The 18,246-nt window shown below is 50.4% G+C and overlaps 1 protein-coding gene across 5 annotated transcripts in view; it reads left to right on the top strand.

Moving 5' to 3' along the window:
- LOC116848756 (protein Wnt-7b-like) overlaps positions 1-18,246 on the top strand; it is a 64,347-nt gene that overhangs the window by 4,496 nt on the left and 41,605 nt on the right. For 3 of the 5 annotated variants that reach the window (XM_032825189.1, XM_032825190.1, XM_032825192.1), the window contains exon 1: positions 3,388-6,046. The exons of 1 other annotated variant lie outside the window; for it this stretch is intronic. In XM_032825189.1, the coding sequence (XP_032681080.1) occupies positions 5,970-6,046 (77 nt within the window). In that variant the 5' untranslated portion in view covers positions 3,388-5,969. Of the gene's footprint in view, positions 1-3,387; positions 6,047-16,759; positions 17,017-18,246 lie in introns of those variants that run through there. One more of the 5 variants, XM_032825194.1, reaches the window with a different exon arrangement.

Raw genomic sequence — 18,246 nt, forward strand, 5'->3', positions numbered from 1 at the left:
AGAGAGAGAGAGAGAGAGAGAGAGAGAGAGAGAGAGAGAGATCGGCCGTGAGGGCAGGCCGGCGGCCACAGGTAAGGCCAGCATGAAACGGGAATTCACAATGAGACTACACATTGTATAAACCTCTCTGCCGTACTTTGCGCGTGTATTTTACACATCCTGTGTATGTACTTGTTTGCGCGCAAGATCGTGTGACGCAACGCAACGCAGCTTCCGGCATGATGCTATTGTCGTCCTTGCCTCCCCGGCCGCTTAATCATCAAATTATACAGAGCGCTTATCTGAGATCGTAGGCAATTTCGACGGAGCTATTTATAAAGCACTCGTGGGAGAAAAAAGAGAGATTTTAACGCACTTCCACAAATGAGTTCTCTTCCGAGCCGATTGATGGCCGAACGCGTCGCTCTGCTCGGCCGGACATGTTTCCTGTCGTTTGTTCGACCGATACGAATAAAATGATGTGGCAATGGTGTTGCTGATCACGTCGCGTCATCCGCCAATCAAGTTACTCTCTGTTCGTCAATTTCCGCGAGATAATCGCGCGCGACGAGTCCGAAAACGAACGTACATACGGGGCGAATATGCCAAATTTCGTGGCGGATCATCCGTCAGTTTTTTTCCGAAATTCGCATATTTCTGCGCAACGTTGCCGGGGGTCGTGGCAGCCGAACGCCTTATTTTTTTCCCCGTCTTGATAGCGCCGGATCGTCGGTCGCGTACGCGGACGGCAAACCCGACGGGACTCGACGAGGGACCCCCTTAAAACCGAAAACATATGGCGTACAATTACGACGTAATGATATATAATTAATGGAATTCGCTCAAGGGCCCCCCCTGGTTGTTATACGGCATGCATGTTTCCTCGAAAAGCAGAGGGAACCGCGTCCATAAGCGACGACTCGGGAGATCCGTCCTCTGAATAAAATTCTCATCGCCCCTCATGTGTATGTACTTCGCCTACCGTCTATATATATATGTATGTGTGTGTGTGTGTGTGTATTGGCCGCTCGCGTTTCGCATGCCACGGCTCTATAAAGGCCAGAAAATTGTCGAGAGTGCAACATACTAATTTCCAATGTCACGAACGGCCCTCGGCCGGTACCGACAACTTTCCTGACTGTTGGACGTTAAAAGAGGAGAGAAGTTGCCCGAATGTAAGCATCTCCGCTCGTTTATCGTATAGATGGTCATTTTACTTTCAACGTGCTCTTCTTACCAAGTACCAATTAAATGTAGTGTTATATTTTATGCGGGGATTTTATCCTTGTGTCGTTAATCGCGACATTAATATTCGATTAGTCCCGTGCGACGCGGGCGAGATAGAGAAAGCCGCATCCTAAAGATCTTCTCTCCTTTTTCTCCGATAGACAACGAGACTGCACACAAGTCAGTATGATAGACTTAGTATTTTTCTTAATCGAATTTCTTGATCACATGCAATTTATCTATATATTCATGCAGTGTTAGGACTACCTCGAAGTAACGTTGTATCTTCTCGGGATAATCAACAGTCGCAATGTACAAATATACAAAAGCATTGTACGTAATCGAGAGGTTTGATCATAATTATGTCTAATGAACAAAAAGGGAGTGGTTCTGTCTGGAAGTCGAAATTCTGGCTTTATGTTAAACCTTGACAACTTCTACGATATACACAATAAGAGCTAAGTTAGCAAAAAAGGTTAAATTCTAACAGTACAATTTACTCTTACTTTGGCTCTGATAATATCTGAAATTTTCCCTTTCATTTTCTTTAACATTAAAATAAGTGTTGAATGGAACAGTGAAGCTAAAAGTAGGATCAAAATTTCGACTCGGGGTATCTCGAGCACGTCAATGTGTATTTCGCGGCACTCGAAGACAAGACACACATCTCGTACATCATGTCCACCTCGAGTCGACCGATCCACCCACGAAACGAAATACGCCTGCGATAGGATCGAACTTTCGCACGCGGATGTGTATCGCTTATTACGTATTTTCTCCTTGTTGCATAACATTACAGAAATACTAACGAAGTTTGATTCGTTCGACATTACTCTCCAAGTGATTTTCCCTTCGACTTCACGGGCAAGACTTCGTTGGAAAGCACAACGAAGAGAACTATCGAATTTCGCATCTTCTATTTACACGCAATCTCGATATCGATACGATTGTCTTGCGTGATAAATCGCGCGTTACCACCGCGATATATATCGCGGAGCGTTAGACACATTATTACCTCGAATTAAACTGATCAATTCGTTCCATCACTCCTAAGCCCCGGCTATACATCGGCATATCGGTGCGAGAATTCGCTTGTGTGCGGCTCGTAAAGCTTTTGCGCTATAATTTGCGAGGCTAAGCCCACGTTATAAAGTTAATAAATTCAAGTACAATGGGCGCCGCGCTAAAAAGAGCCACAACATAACGATACAATATTTTGTTGCCCGTCGGACGTGGGTGTACGGAGCAGTCAATTATCCCGCTCGTGCAGAACGGATTCAATTAATCGAACGATTTAATCGGGCTGTCGAGTCGACGCTGGACGTTAAACGATTCAAATTCACGCCTCGCGCCTTTACGGCTTCGTCACGAGTCCAAAGTTACTGTGTACTGCAATAACGTGACGAATTCTTTCTGCTATTCTTTACTCGTTACTTACTCTACCGTCTCACGACTCTCGGTTGTCACACATTTGTTACGTGTAGTACGCTCCGGATTTCAAAATCCTTCACGTGAAGTTGTATCGCGCGTGGCCGAGAGGAGACCGATCATCGCGACGGACATTGTAGGCTGTCTAATGCCACGACTCGTCAAGTAACGAGTAATTCGCTCCTCTTGCGTAATCGCCGAATTATTTGGCGGGTGATTCGCGATTTCGCGGATGTAGACATACGGCGATCTGGCGTATGAGAGCATCGGTGGATGGCGAGGCAGGTAACTTTCAAACTGAAGCAAAGCGAGACGACGTAGCGAGAAGAGCGGCCGCGAGGATATAACGCGCGCGGGACAGCAACGCGGAGGAAAGGGAACGGGAACCGGGTGGAAACGAAACGGAGAGAAGGTGAGCAGAGAGACGGAAGAGAGTAAGAATGAGGGAAAAGAACGGGAGAGTGACAGGGAGAGTGGCGAGAGACAGAGAGAGAGAGAGAGAGAGAGAGAGAGAGAGAGAGCTGGAGAAAGAAGGGGAGAGAGAGAGAGAGAGGAAGGGAGAGAGGGAGGGAAAGAAAAGAGAGAAAGAGAGAGAAACGAGAAAGATCAAGAGACGAAGCGAGCGTGAAGCAAAAGAGTGAGAAAGAGGGCGAGACAGGCCGAGGTAGGATCGTAGAGGTAACATCGTAGAGGCTGGGACCTGATCCCAAAGGTAGGAGGACTCGGGTTGTGCCGAGGCCAGTCCATCGCGGGCCCTCCTCTCGACCGAACGCGCTTTACTTTCTGCCCGCTCATTCAAATTCCCATGTGCACGCGCGCTGCTCGTCGAAGTCCCCGTGCCGAGTAACCCTAAAGCGCTGCTCCCCAGCCACACACCAGCCACCACAACTCTTAGTGTCGCGAGCCGCCGACCGTGTCATAGAGTGCTGATACCGGTGGTAGCGGCGGAGGTGGTGGTGTTGTTAGTGGTGGTGGTGACGGTGGTGGTGGCGTCGGCGGTGGCGTCGGCGGCGGCGGCGGTAGCGGTGGTACCGACGCTGCTGCTGGTGGTGGTGGTGGTGGTGGTGGTGGTGGTTACCTTGAGCACCAGGTACCGCGCGCACACCTTGCACAGTTACCCTCTGCTCCAGTTACCGCACGCGGCTTGTCGCGCACGCGACGACACGAGACGACACGACGAGACGTCGAGAGCTGCACTCGATCACGACCGGTAAATCGCGCGACCGACCGAATCCGTTCTGCACCTGCCTGCCTGAAAATCGCCGTTGACAGCGAGCTCGCGCGGGCGCGCGCGCGCGCCCTTCCGACGAACCTGCACGCGAAACGAAAGGACACTTATCGATCCGCGTGCGAAGTGGTCTCCATCACGCGTCAGGCGATGACGTCTGCCTCGAGCGGGCGGATGATGAGTAACGACGTGCCGGGGGATACGACCTCGAGGAACGGTGACGAGTGAGAAAGAAGGATGACGGCTCTCGTGAGCTGTCACTGTGCAGAAACGATCGACTGTTGGGATCTGGATCACATTGTCGCTCGCGCCAAGCGATCGAAACTCACCGATTGCGCCGGGGTGAGGCAATGACGAGATCGAGCCTGATCGATCTCAGCGCTTGATCGAACGCGCCTCAACGAGGAGAAGGACGAATCGCGGACACCCAGGCGCGCGCGCGCGCGCGCTTTGGTACCAACCAGGATCGGCGTTCGGACAGAAAGGGAACGCGTCATTCGGGCGCGGACAGGAAGTTGCGTGAAACAGCTTCGCCGCGGGGACGAAGACAAGGGATATTCTTCGTGTCGCTTTGTTCACGGCGAGGCGTTCCAAGTCGACAAGACGTGGATTCAAAGGGACTGACACGGCGGAACAATAAGACAACGAGACAATAAGAACCGGTAGCTCCTCTCCGCCGGGAGGGTGCTCTTTGAGCGCCGGATTTCTTCGCGGCCGTTCTTCGTCGTCGGGTACAGGCCGGCGAGTACTACCGATGGCGAAACGTGTGCGCGAGGCAACGCGCCTCTCTCTCCCGTGACTATCCAGCGATTCATGATCACCGCGGTACTTGCGGTTCGCGCGATCAACCGAGAAGAGGATCGTTAAGCGTCGCGGGAGTAATGATGACGAGCTGGTATCGAAGTTTCCTTCGATAAGTTTCCTTGACGTCGAAATCGTTAGCGAGACAATCACGACGGCTACGAGCGTCTCTTCCGCAAGGACACGATTCTACCGACGTTCTCACTCGAGACCGCGGAAAATCGTCGCGCCTCGGCGATAACGCACGACCTGGTCGGAACGGCTCGGCTATAAAGTATACCAATAACGACGACACATAGTTATCTTCTTAATTAGTGTGTATTCGCTGACGATAGTCGCGCGCATCCGTCGTGTGCCCATTAGGATAACCGATTCGCCGTCTCCTTCAGATAAACGCGTCCACCGGGCCGGGATAGACTTTCTAAGCGAGTCGGCTCAAGTCGGTGCCGCAGTCTCGCGGCAGATGATCGCGTCTCATTAAGGTGAACCAAGTAAATCGTTTAAAGTTACATTCCACTGCGATAACGCGGCGATCCACCTCAAAGAAGGAAGAGACACGACGAGAGCTCACAACGACTCGCTTCTCATCACGACACATCGACCAACGGCCGTTCATCGAAATAACGAGCATCGTCCGGCTGTCCGAACCTACGATCTTCATTTGTCAGCAGCGCAAGAGAGACAGAGAGAGAGAGAGAGAGAGAGAGAGAGAGAGAACAAGAGAGAGAAAGAAAAGTATATCACCTGTGGCACGCGATCGATACGCGCGATCGAGAAGGCGCGCGCAAAAACAAACTGTTCTCGCCGCTTAGTCACCACGAAGAGGGAACCTCTCTCCTCTTTCGAGAGAGTATTTGGAGACAGCAAACATTCTCGCCGCGCGCCAAGGCGAGAGTGTTAAGCACGTAAACACTTTAGAAAATCCAAATGTTGGCTCTGCAGTTGGACTCTTTCGCACCTGTCCGACTTTTCGCCGTCACTAGGTGCTAACGAGAACTCGGAGTGATCGAAATCTCGCGACGAGCCCCGGGAACTTCTCACGCTCGCGGGCAAACTCAGCCAAGAACCAAGTTACATGTTGTAAAACACACACGTGCCGACGAATTTGTGCTTGTCGTCGAGTGGTAACGGAAACTGTACGACCGATCGCCAGCCGATCAGCAACGGAACGGGGTCGTTTCGAACGCGGCGGAACTTCCGGTGAGAGCGTCGCCCGTCGCCCACCCGCGCCTGATCGCGGAAGCGTAAAACTCTGTCGCGTGCACATCCGTTTTATGCATTCAACAAGGTGATTGTGATGTAAGAGATGCGTCGCGGTGATATCGCGACAATCGCGATAGCCCTTCTCGTTCTTGGGCAGATCCAGGAGCCACGGCGAACTAGGTGAGCCACTTGCGATAACACGTGCGAATCGAGATTGGAAATAAACGTTACGTGGTCGAATCGAGAGAATAAACGCACTTACGTGCCGTGCGAGAGAAAGGATCGGTCCCGCCACTCTTCAACTTGTGTGTGTTGAGCTCGGCAAATTTTTCGACTCGGATCTGCTTGTTTGTCAAAGCCGAGACTTCTCACGATTGACAACTAAAAAGATTCCGACCCTTTTCTCTCCCGAACGGCACCGCGCGGCATATCAATTAAAATTCCCCGCGATGACGCAAGAAAAATTTTAACGAACGATCGATCTATTCCAACAATGTGTTTCTACCGTATCTGCAGATAATCTCGAAGAGACAACGTGTTGCAAGCCGTGAACGTTCCTCGATTATACCGTACCGTAGCGAAAAGGTTAATCGACAGCCGCCCGCGGCTAGAATCCATTTGCAAACCGCAGCGTCAATCGCGATCGCTATCCTCCGAGTAACGAGCGAACTGGCCACATCGGAAGAAGTCGCGATACGTGCAGCTCGGACACGTGCCGACAGCCTGTCGCACTTTGTCAAAATCGAGCGGCCGCCTTACCATCGCAACTAAAGAGATGAGAGTTGGCAAGATCGATCAGTCGTCGAATCTTACGTCTCGAAAAAGAACAAAGAAATAACGCAAACGTACTTATCTTATCCTCATCGCAATTATTACACGAACAAAATATCTTAGCTTTTTTCTCTTTTCATACAAGTTTTTCTCAATATTATTATGTTTCAGTAAGATCTATCTTACTGAGAAACAAAGTAAGCTTAGCTGTTGTACACTTTAAATGATAGTACATTATTGCAGTAATATTAGTGAATGAAGTAGTTTATTACTGCAGAATGTAGATCTATTCCTCGGCTCTACGATATTCCCTAAGTAAACTTTACCATAAAATTCCGTCTATGTAGCGTATTATAAAATTCCGTTTCGTGTCGCGCGCGCGCGTTCGTGAACTACTTTTCTTCCTCGGCCTTCGCGAAACGCAAGATCCGACCGATAATAACGATATCGCGACATTTTCTTTACGAGATTGCGATCGACATCGGGAGAAGGCGATCTACGATCGGAGCGCGGTAAATCGCCGCCGCAAATTGCCTCCGAGAGCCTTCGAAATCGGCGCTGCGCGTTTCGCCACTTTATCACGGCCACAATAAGGCGGCAATAAGAATGCGCGTGGCGCGTACATGCACACGCATCGTCAGCGGGATCGAGAGTAAGGTCGCTTGCAACGAGGCACAAGCACAAGCGATATATCCCGCCTGCAGTTTCTTTTTCATTCTAGACACCGACGCGACGAGAGAGACAGAAGTCTCTCGTAGAAAGTACTCGACACTCATAGATTCGAATCTCTGGCGGCTAGATCGTCGAAATCGACAGCTCTGGCGAAGGTGATCGGTATTTCCGCCGTAATACTTAATGCCCGCTTATATAAACACAGCGTAATGATTTAATATGCACGAGCGCGGTCGTCATTCGGGACTAATTACGATGCCGAACGGAACGTTTATATAATGCGGCGCGTAACGCGTGATTGCGGACTGACCGAATTTAATGTTACGCCCGTATGAAATGGCTGCGCAGAGTGCTCGTTGCGCTTTACGAGCGGCTTTGCTATCAGCCGCGTAATGAGCGCGCTAAGTGGATGAATGAAGCGGCCGTGTAAATTGAGGCCGATCGAACTATCGTCGTCGCGCGGAAACGAGATCATTTCGTCGACGCGATCCGCTGAAAGCCGTCCCGCGCATTCGGCGGGAATAAGATGATCATAGCGAGCGGAGCGGGAAGCAGAGTCTCTCGTATGTAATTACGATGTGGAATACAGCCGCGGCCGCTCTCGCGACGACTATAAATTCCCCATGATCGTGAAAAAATCGTTGACAAAGTAACCGGTAGTTTGTTGGGGAGAGGAGGGAAAACGAGCGTGTCTCGTGGTATCTTTTTAATAAATGCAATATTTCGATGCATTCTGTCCGACGCGACGATCGCAGCATCTGTCGTCGTGCCGAACGTGTTACAGATTATCAGAAATTAATGACGCGGGACGCGGAGACGCGCGGGACAGAGCGCGCAGCGGACGACACGGACATCGCTGCACATCGTGTCGTCGCCGCAGATATCGTATCTACCTTCGGGAGATGCAACGTGACAGCTTCTTGCGTGATTAAAAGTTCTCCGGAGCTATCCGGCTTTAAAATCCCGAGACAACGTGGCGTGTATCGCGTACACGCTCGCATGTGCACGCGTGTTTCTTCAATAACGAGCTCGCCGCGCCTTTTTGTACTTGCCACACGGCGGTTTTATCGCGTGACTAATTGTCGAGACACGACAGTTAATTCGTTCCCGCGCGAGACGCTGGCTCTCGCTAGTGGAGCCCTCAACAATTACGAATCGTCATTCCGCAGCGCATCCCCTGGCGCACGTTCGCTCGGAATTGATCATGATGCACCCCGCGTATATATCACGGCGCAGGCCGATATTGCGCGAGAGGAAATCGGAAAGATAATAGTCTCCCGTCTAAACTGACGGTGATCCATCATAATCCACCGTGGCTCCAAGTCCCATTAATAAAAGTGTGCCCTGCCTAAACGCGTGATACTTAACGGAGCACAGGTATCAATCTAAATTACGATTTCCGAGTGATCGTACGCGAGGAGCGTAATATGCAGGTGTGGAAGGGTCTCCATCGATCACGAGGATGCGCCGTAGCCTGGAGCAGGATATCCCCGTTATCCCGCACACTTGTCCACACGATAGGGATGGGATCGAGTCAGTGTGTAAGGTAGAAGCGCCAATGCGCCTGGACGCGTGCCTATTCCTGGACATTGTTTCGCTTTCTCTAAACACGAACATTTGAACTTTCAACGCAGGACATATATATGTACATTCCTTATTGAAAGTTTAAGTATTCGTATCTAGCGAATGAAGAAATAGAGAAGAGAATGTCCTGGAATAGAGGTACGAAAATATCAAGCCTTGGTATTTTTCTTTTACTCGCCCAACGTTCCAACATCGTTCCCCCCGCGGAATCAACGGCACAGGTCGGGTTCTCCCGATTGGAAATTTATCCCATGATTCCAATCAATAATTTGGTTTGGTACAGGGTGATGTGTTATTGGCTCCTGATAAGTCATGTAACGCAGCATGCAATTAGGACCTTATTAATAATAAGAATTATTAATAATTAGGATCTTATTAATAATCAGGGCCCGCGATAATGTCAGCTTATGCAAAGCAGATAACTGATAGGGATCGACCTGATCCCAGGAGCCTGGGATAAATGCCTGGTCGGGGCTTCGCGCGGGACTACGATCTCAAGTCGACCGACACCTCGGCCGACGAGATCGGCAGTCGTCCGGCAACCCTTTGCGAAAGCTTCGTTCCCATCGCTAGCGTATGACGCGACACGACTGCCTTTTGAGAAAGAACAGCTCGAGGGAGCCCTTGACGTTTACAAATAGCTGTGAAAAGGCTCGTACATTGTAGGCACCGGGGTAGGCGTGCGTGTCACTTTCCGGCGTACAGATCCCGCGACCGGAACACATGTCGGATCCTGCGCCGGTGCGGTGCAACAGGCGATAGGAGCGCGCGGTGCAACGAAAGCCGCTGCCGATCGTTTATCTTCCGGCGCGATGGCGTGGAAATTGAACGATCACGTCTGAAGCTGCGACCGAAGCTGGGCTGCCACGGATCGGATTTAATACGTTTATGATAATGGTTACACGTCGTTCGCGATCGCCATGCGTAACGCTCACGTGTATCCTTTCGTTCCGGTCCGCCGGATCCTTTAACGTGGCGTCTGTTCTTTCCTCTCTCTCCCGCAACCCTCCGCCCGATTAAACTCGTTCGCTTAATGTATCGTCCGACGTCGAGTTAATTGACGTGCGTGCGCGAGCGCACGATTTAACGACAATGAATCCGCGGCGAAATTATTCACGCCCGCGGAGACGAGAGCGAGTGAGCGAGCAAGAGAGAGAGAGAGAGAGAGAGAGAGAGAGAGAGAGAGAGAGAGAGAGAGAGAGAGAGAGAGCGCGCGTGTCTTGTCAAATTCGTTTTCACCGATTCGATTACACGAGTCCTTAACGGGCGGGCGTTTCGAGATGAAACGATTTGGTACCTGTTTAACACGATATATATCGCGCCGTGGCTTCGCTCCTTCGTGCGTGCTTTTGCACGCACTTCTCCTCGGCGAGGATGCGTCGACGCAGCGCGCGTCGGACCGTCGCGCTGCGCCGCGCCGGTGAAAGAGAAAGAGGAGACGGGCATTAAATTAAGATCCGACGGTGTAAAGTAAGCCCGGGCCCCGGGCCTCCCGCAGCGAGGAGTGGTAATACCATTCGGTGAGTTCGGTTCGGTAGTGGAGTTCTGTCTTCATCGGCCGGGTGGTGATCCGGACGCGCCGGCGCTTATTACGGCCGGCGCGCAGCGGTGCGCCGATCGCGAAAGGGAGAAAGGGAGGATTTACGGAAGATCATCCCCGCGGTCGGGGCTATTCCGAGAGCGGAATAAAGACCGCGCTCGAGGCCGCGGATAATGCTTGCAAAAAGCGATGTGCAACACATATTTGCGCTGACTCACCATCGGCCATCGACGGCAGACTTGACAAAGAGTTCGCCAGCTCCAAGGATTTGTTAAACAGCCCGTGTCGAGCGGCGAAAACGAATTTATTCGTGTGCGTGCGCGTGCGCGCGCGTAAAGCGTGAAATTAAATTAAACTAAAAACGAACAAATTTGCGATCGCGAGGGAGTTGAGTAATTTCATTCGACGCGGTAATGCCATCGACGAGCATCGTGAATTACGTGAGATTTGTACATGTGCGGTGTATTGCTTCGCTTAACTTTCACTAATTTTTGCGATGTTACACGGAGAGAATATTATAGTTTCGCTCAGTATAAATTCTTCCCAATTTTACTATGTTTCTAGTAGTGCAGAAATAGTGTAAGTTTCAAGCAACGACTAATAATACGGGCCTCAGATTTGAATTCAAAGATAAATTTTTCAATTTTCGAGTCACGCGATTAAAGATATAAATATCACGTATATCATTCGACGGGAAAACTTGGATCTAACTTAAAATATTAGTATCTTACATGAGACGCAAATTTTTTAATAACATACTTCAGAAATATATCCCGTTCCTCATTTTTTTTTGAGGGTTGAGCTTGAATAAGAGAAGAAAATTGATTATGCTTGATTTCATAAACGATTGCAAAGAACCTCATCTGGTATCGATACTTTTTTAATCGTGTTTCAAATCTTTCACATTTCTTTCAAAACGTGGGTTTATTCTTACAAAAACTACGGTCAATTCCGCATAGTCATTTTCACTGTAAAATTATCTCTGTATTGATCACGAGCTCGAGGTCTAGGTTTCTGGCGAACTGTGAGAAGCACATAAGCCTCACCGCTGTCAAAAATACAAGTAGTCGCAGTACTTTGCGCCAGTAAACGCTCCGACTGCCGCGGATACGACACGATTCCCGCGTCCATTCGCGCCTCATCACACCGTGAATGCCGTGTCGGTGGAAACTTATCGCGGTCGTTCTCCAGGTCGTAAAACTGCCCACAAACTTTCGCGGTCAGCGCGGCAGCGGCCACGGTAGGACCTTCGTCGCGTACTTTCACAATGCAAATGCGACAAATTTGTCGAGGAGATGCGGGAGATACGGGTTTCTGCTCGTCCCAGCGTGGATCAAACATTCGCGTCTCATTCGTCGCAAATTTTATTTCATATTTTTAGCAAACAAGTGACACGTTGCAGCGACGGTCTCTCCCGAAGGGACGACGCACGAAACAAGCGTTTCTACCTGTGCAAAATTACACGAAGCGCGGATGAATCCTCGGAGCATCCTCGAGGAGATACATCGAATTCTGCGCGTCGCGCCAATCGATTCTCCCTCGTGGAATCCCTTAGGACGACGCGCCGCGCACAAAAACCGATCGGAGCGTATTCGAAGAATCGCGGGGAAAGGGAGGAGAGGGAACGGGAGATGAAAGGGATGAGGGCGAAAAAGTTTCAACGAAGATCCAATTAAAATAACCAGTAGTCAGGAGACGTCGGCCGAAAGAAGCATAACGAGAAGAGCGAAGGAGAGAGAGAGAAAGAGACAAAGGGCGAAACGGGGAATTGCGGTTACATAAAGGACTCGACCGAGAGGGAAAGGTGGGCGAGGGTATACGGAACCGGCATTAAAATATCTCTCCAAGTGCCAAGAGAATCGGCACCGAGCGGCCGATAGTTAACGTGAAAAATACCGCGGTATTCCCCGGCGAGAGCGATCGTCCCCGCGACTCGAATTGATTGCGCCCGTAGAGAGCGCCGCCGGGAGCGCCTCTAATAAATCGTCGCCTTCAGCGCGGAACGGCTGCCGTCGATATTAACCTGGACTAGAAGTACTGCCATCGCCGCTTCGCGAACGCCTCGTAAAATCCGCTCTCATTCGCTTGTCTTCGTAAGAGAAAATTCACGAGCGTGGGCGACAGCGCGACCGACGACGAATCGGTCATTAATCGTTCCGCCCAGGCGGAAAAGTGTACGACGATAAGCGACGATCAGCCTGCTGTGAATTGTCATTCAACGTGCCCGTGGTAGAAAGCGTAATACACTTGACACCGACCGCGCAAAGGGTTAAATTAATTTTATCGCCGATAAGATTGCAAGCAGGCCGAGCTGCCGAACAACGACACCGGTCGCGATCATCGGCCCGTTGCGGACGCGACGGATAAGAGAGGAGAACCTTTCAGAAATTTACGGCCTCCTATCGGTAAGCGACGACGCGCGTGTGGAGAACCGCATGGCAGCATCGTCAGCCGTTAGTGCGATCATGATCTATGTCTTTATTAGCCGTCTCTTGCGTGCGGACGTTAACGAATGACAACTTGCGTGCACGCCCGCGATGAGTATAGCTCCGTTGCATAAACGGGGCCCCTAACTGATCGCGCCGAGGATGCGTCGACTTGACGATTCGCGGCCAATTACATCCCCCGGCGATCGAGGGAGATCACGGACGATGATTAATCGCATATAATCACGCAATCATAATCGAAGATGGCGCACGATCAAGATGTCGCGTCCTCGCCGTCGCCCCGTCGTCGTTATTGTCGTCGCCAACCAAGTCCACAAAGTATCACACAGTCAAACGGCGAAACAGGTTTCGCTACAACTCCCAAAAAGTTTATCCACTAAACGTTTGCTATGTTTCTAGCGAAATCTGCTATGTTTCTAATGAACCATATTGACAGTTTATTACTGACAATCTTATTATCGGACTACTAAAAACGTAGCAAAATCACAAAGAATTTATATGAAGAAAAACTGTAATATTCTCTCCGCGTGTGGATAAGGCTTCGCCCTATCTTGGGTACGTGTAAACTTTTGGAAATAACTGCACTCATTACTTTAACGTTATTAATTTCCAATTGCGCCAAAAAATCTCTCAGATATGTTCATTTCGGAATATTTATTTCATCGAATTTCGTGAGAATCAGAAGGGAGAACCTCTTCGGAACAACATCCATAGTGTTTCCGTGTATAAAAAAGATGCGAGCAGCCTGAGACGAACGTTCCTAGGAACGTTGGAATTCCTTCCACTGCGGAGCCCCCCGACTTCATAGTGCAATTATGAAGGGCTGACGCGAGAATAATCGGACGAAGCCTTTGGAAAAAAGAGTCGATTTTTTTCCTCGCACTCGCGATGAGCCTGACGAGGCAAAATACGCGCGCGCGTGCACACGCGGAGGGCGTGTTTCTTCATTCCGGATGGTATATGATCAGCCATGGGCAATTTACCAGGTAGACGGAGCTATTTACATTTAAACTGGCGAACGCTTAAGTATCTGCCTAGCGGACCGAGAGCGTGTAACATTCGACCAAAAATAAGCGCCCGGTTGATCGGCCCGGTGAGGACGTTATAATTACACGCTACTCTCATCGCAACCAATGGCGCTGATAAAGCTGAAGGCTCATTATTTGCACGGTATTTCGCCGATTACTGTATGGAGCGTGCACAGTGTAGAAATTACACGCGCGGGCCGACGGAAAAATCAGGCCCGGTATATCTATTTTCATTGGCATGAAAAGTATATCGGCGGCGCACACACGGCGATTACAAATTCATAGAAAATTATGCTAATGGCGCGCTCGAGCGAAATCACTTGGAGGACCGACAACTTCGATCCTACTACACCGGGATCTCAGTTCCTCCGCGGTCGGCTGCGGCGTAAGAAGAGAAAAAAAGACGGAGAAGAACCATGTCGACCGGCTTTCTCTCTCTCTCTCTCTCTCTCTCTCTCTCTCTCTCTCTCTCTCTCTCTCTCCCCCATCGACCTTCTCGGCGCGCATTCGCGAAATATAAGAACATTTACCAGGCGGAAGCGCGCGAGCGAGGACGTGTTGGCACGATCGCGCGCGGACGATCCCTTCGAGGTGACAAAAGTTTAATGTATTCAAACTACCGAGAGTGACTCGACTCCTGGAGCAACGCGCTTATCCCGATTAACCGAGCGCGCCGGATAGAGAATGCCCGCGCGCCTCCGGATAATCACTATAATCCGTACTTTCATTATAATTATCACCGTTTATTGCGACAGACTCTGTCGAGCCAGCGAGCGAACGCGAGTTTGAGCGTGACCGGCGAGCCGAACTATCTCGCCGGCATGACCGTTAAGTGCGCCAAATCTAATTAACTTTAATCCGTCGTAATTACATCGACAGCCGGTCATTACCGATTTGAACCGGCAACGGCGGCGACGGCAGTTTTACGGCTATTTTCGTCTGTTTGCGCACGGCCGCTTATGGTAATAACACCTCCGGGCCCGAATGTATGTACGTGCGCCGTGTCGCTCGCGGTACCGTATTACCTTTTGCGCCATTTCATATAAACTTAACGCGTGGAGCGGGTTTTACAAGCGAACGCGCGAGATTGCGGTTCACCTCGCCGGCTATCCCGCCGACGCGATTATCCCCGATCAATTTTCGGGCTCACAACTCGGAATCGCCAACGAGCGAACGAGGGGGGAACCGAACAGTTTGACAGTTGGCCGTGTACAGGCGACTTGGAGGGGTTTCTACCTCCTCTACGTTATACGTAGTCGTGGTAGCGCACGGTTCCCGTACCGGATAGAGGCCGTGCGATAAATCTTCAGGCGCCAGGGTTGAAATTTTCGCCACCTCTCCGGGTGTCGAAGCCTTCCTACGGAGAGAGAGAGAGAGAGAGAGAGAGACTTTCGGCATTACCTGCCGGCCGGGAGATCAGATCCCGAAGATACCTGCCTCCCGAAGATAACGATCTCGACAGCCTCCACAGAGTAGTTTTCGATTTCTCCGGCCATAAAACAGCGATAATTTGCGTCCCGATACGCGCGCGCGCGCGCGCGCGCTCTCCCGCCCGAGTGATTAATAAAGTCGATGAGAACCGATTCATTGATTTCCGTAGAGTAATTTTTCGAGCGGGGAAAAAAGAGAAAAAGAGAAGAAAGAGAGAGAACGATCGACGTTGCCCGTTTCTCTCGAGTCCAACATTCTTCTCCATCGATGGGAATAAGCTTTATCAATAAAACCGAGCAACCTCTCGGCCCGCGATGGGATCATACCGGATGGCGCGTCTTTTTCGCTGGTCGATTGGCTCGGCCTTTTAAACTGCGATGGTGCGAAGACCCGGAGATGCTTTTAAAGTCGCGCCTTTAACTGCGTCGTTCAGCCGGGAACCTTGCATCTATCCTGTCACCGGAATTCGCGTATACGCGCGCTCTTCACATATCGTTCTTTCCTATAAAGTCGGCAAGAATCGGCATTACTTCACGTTGCTCCCTACCGTGCAATCAACGCGCGCTATCGAGCGCGATAGGGGTTGTCAATTAAGCCCCTGCATCGTCGTAAATCAAATTCCAATGCCGCGCTCTCAGCATCGACCTTCTCGTACCATTTCTCCCTCCATCGCGAGAGGGGCCTGATTTCTCGTATGGCTCTCGCAGGTAGCCGCTTGTGTTCGCGATAGCGCCGTCGGACATATTTATAAATACGCGCAGAAGCAACATCCCGAGTATCTCTCCTCCTCGTCGCTTCTCAATACGCAATACCGCTAATAGTGTTCCGGGAATATCACACATCGATCGCCTTGACCAGATCGTTTACCGTTACTAAGCAGAGAGACTCGCGGATAATAGCTCCCGGATAGCTTCTGTTCGGTTAATATCCAGGGTGTACATCGCGTTTGCGTGCCGGTATTTAAAGTTATCTCGCCATGTTTCACCCGAGACGCAACCTCGCGGAGAGATCCTTGTTATCCCCGCCGATATCGAGGCTCCTCGCGCTGAAAATCGACACGATCGGCGAATATTGGCAGGTGATCAAGGATCCGCAATCGCGGATTCGCGCCAGCTCAGTGCCATCGCGGGACACCGGGCGGGGGACAATAGGAACGAGTCTGAAACAAAAGAACTCTGGAGGGAACGCAGCGTAACGAGTTCTACCGCTCTATCTGAATCTACCTGCCGCGTCGAGAGCCCACGTCGAGTGTATATCTCTCCCGATCACACGTTCCGAAATGTCAGACCCGTGACCTCCGTTACTCCTCCGCGCTATCTATTTATCTCTCGCCATCGTGCTATCGCACGTGAGTCTCCTCCAGGAGTTGGCCAGCCGTCTCAGTCGCGGCCTGCGTCTCGTCCACGTTCCGTCCGTCCGTCCGTCCGTCCGTCCCGCACGTATCGCCGCCGTTACGTCCCGGTAAGTCGTATTTCGGTCTGCCGCGGGACTTTAATGAGCTGATCGCTATCGGGACACCGAGTTATTCACATGAGTCATTTCTGCGGTACGGCCGGGCCGGGCCGCCCAAGCTATCCTCCGCGCAGCTCCAGGAGAAGAGGCTCTCTCATATGAGACGTCTCGCGGATCAACGTGCCTCGCTCCCGAATATCGATCATCGTCAAGTTCCACGCCAAGGTGATTTCCTAATGAGAAACACGCTAATTCGACACGTAATTTTGACACGCTTCCCGAGTCGAAATTTTGATTCTACTCTTTAAGTTTTACTACTCCATTCAACACCTATTTTAATATTTTGAAGCTTACAATACAATCTATTTTGACGTTAAAGAAAGTGAAAAGGGAAATTTCGGATTTATTAGTCGCGAATACGTTGCACGATATCCCCGGCGCCCATTTTGTTACAATTTATTTCCTACGGGACGGCGCTTTCACTTTCCCCGCCACTCGCCTACCGGCTTGTATGTCGCCTGATTTTATTCCCGCGAATAATAAAGGACATTCGATCTGGACTTCGCGACTTCGCTAGGCATAACGTACTCTGATCGGCAATAAAGGTCGCGCCTTGAATTAAGCGCTTCGTTAAACCCGAGCCTTCGCCTTTATCGCGCTTGCTCAAGCACGTCGACGTACCGTAAGCTGTAAAGCCCATTGGCATGAAGTACGTACGGTATGTACATGTCGCGAGCATACTCGTCGGACTACTCGCCCCGTGCTACCGTGGTTTATTCGCTGTCCCACATATTATGCGTCACGGCGCGTTCGTCATCGAGCCAATCTTAATAAACAATCGACCCTGCCCACATATTCGCGCATCGATTACGATTTCGTGGAACCCGCCGAGATAAACCACCGTCTAACAGGGAGCGAGATTTTGAGTCCCTCTCATCCTAGAATACCGTACGTTCTTATGCATATTCCCTCTTTCCCAACAATATACATTTTCAAAAAAAGTCTTGTCAACGGGATCAGATTATCTGTACAAAAATCTGAGAGGACAGTAAAATTGCAGTGTTGTTGAATTTTGTTATACACGTACATTATTCAGATATTTTATTCCATCCAAGAAGTGCAATTTGGCTCTTAATGTCCTTTCAGATTTCTGTACTGGATTTGTAATGTCAGGACTCTTAATCATTCGTGTGAATAATTATCCACCGCTATAAACCGCGTCTTAACGCAGCGTCAATTCGCAGGCTCGATATCTCAAACGCGCGATAAGCCATCAGCGCTCAGTTCATCCAAATGTCTATTGAAGCAAGACGCGCGGCGAGCTCACCTTGTCGCGAAGGGCGGCAAAGCGAATGAATTTGCGGCGTTTAGGCGTGAAAGGCGGTCGCGTCGGGCCCCCCCGACGCACATATAGTTTCCATTATGCAAATGGAAATATTCGCGGACATTCGCGCA

This window comes from Odontomachus brunneus, unplaced genomic scaffold (genome assembly GCF_010583005.1).
Source record: "Odontomachus brunneus isolate Ranch 3 - 2012 unplaced genomic scaffold, Obru_v1 Obru_scaffold_100, whole genome shotgun sequence".
Classification (NCBI taxonomy): domain Eukaryota; kingdom Metazoa; phylum Arthropoda; class Insecta; order Hymenoptera; family Formicidae; genus Odontomachus; species Odontomachus brunneus.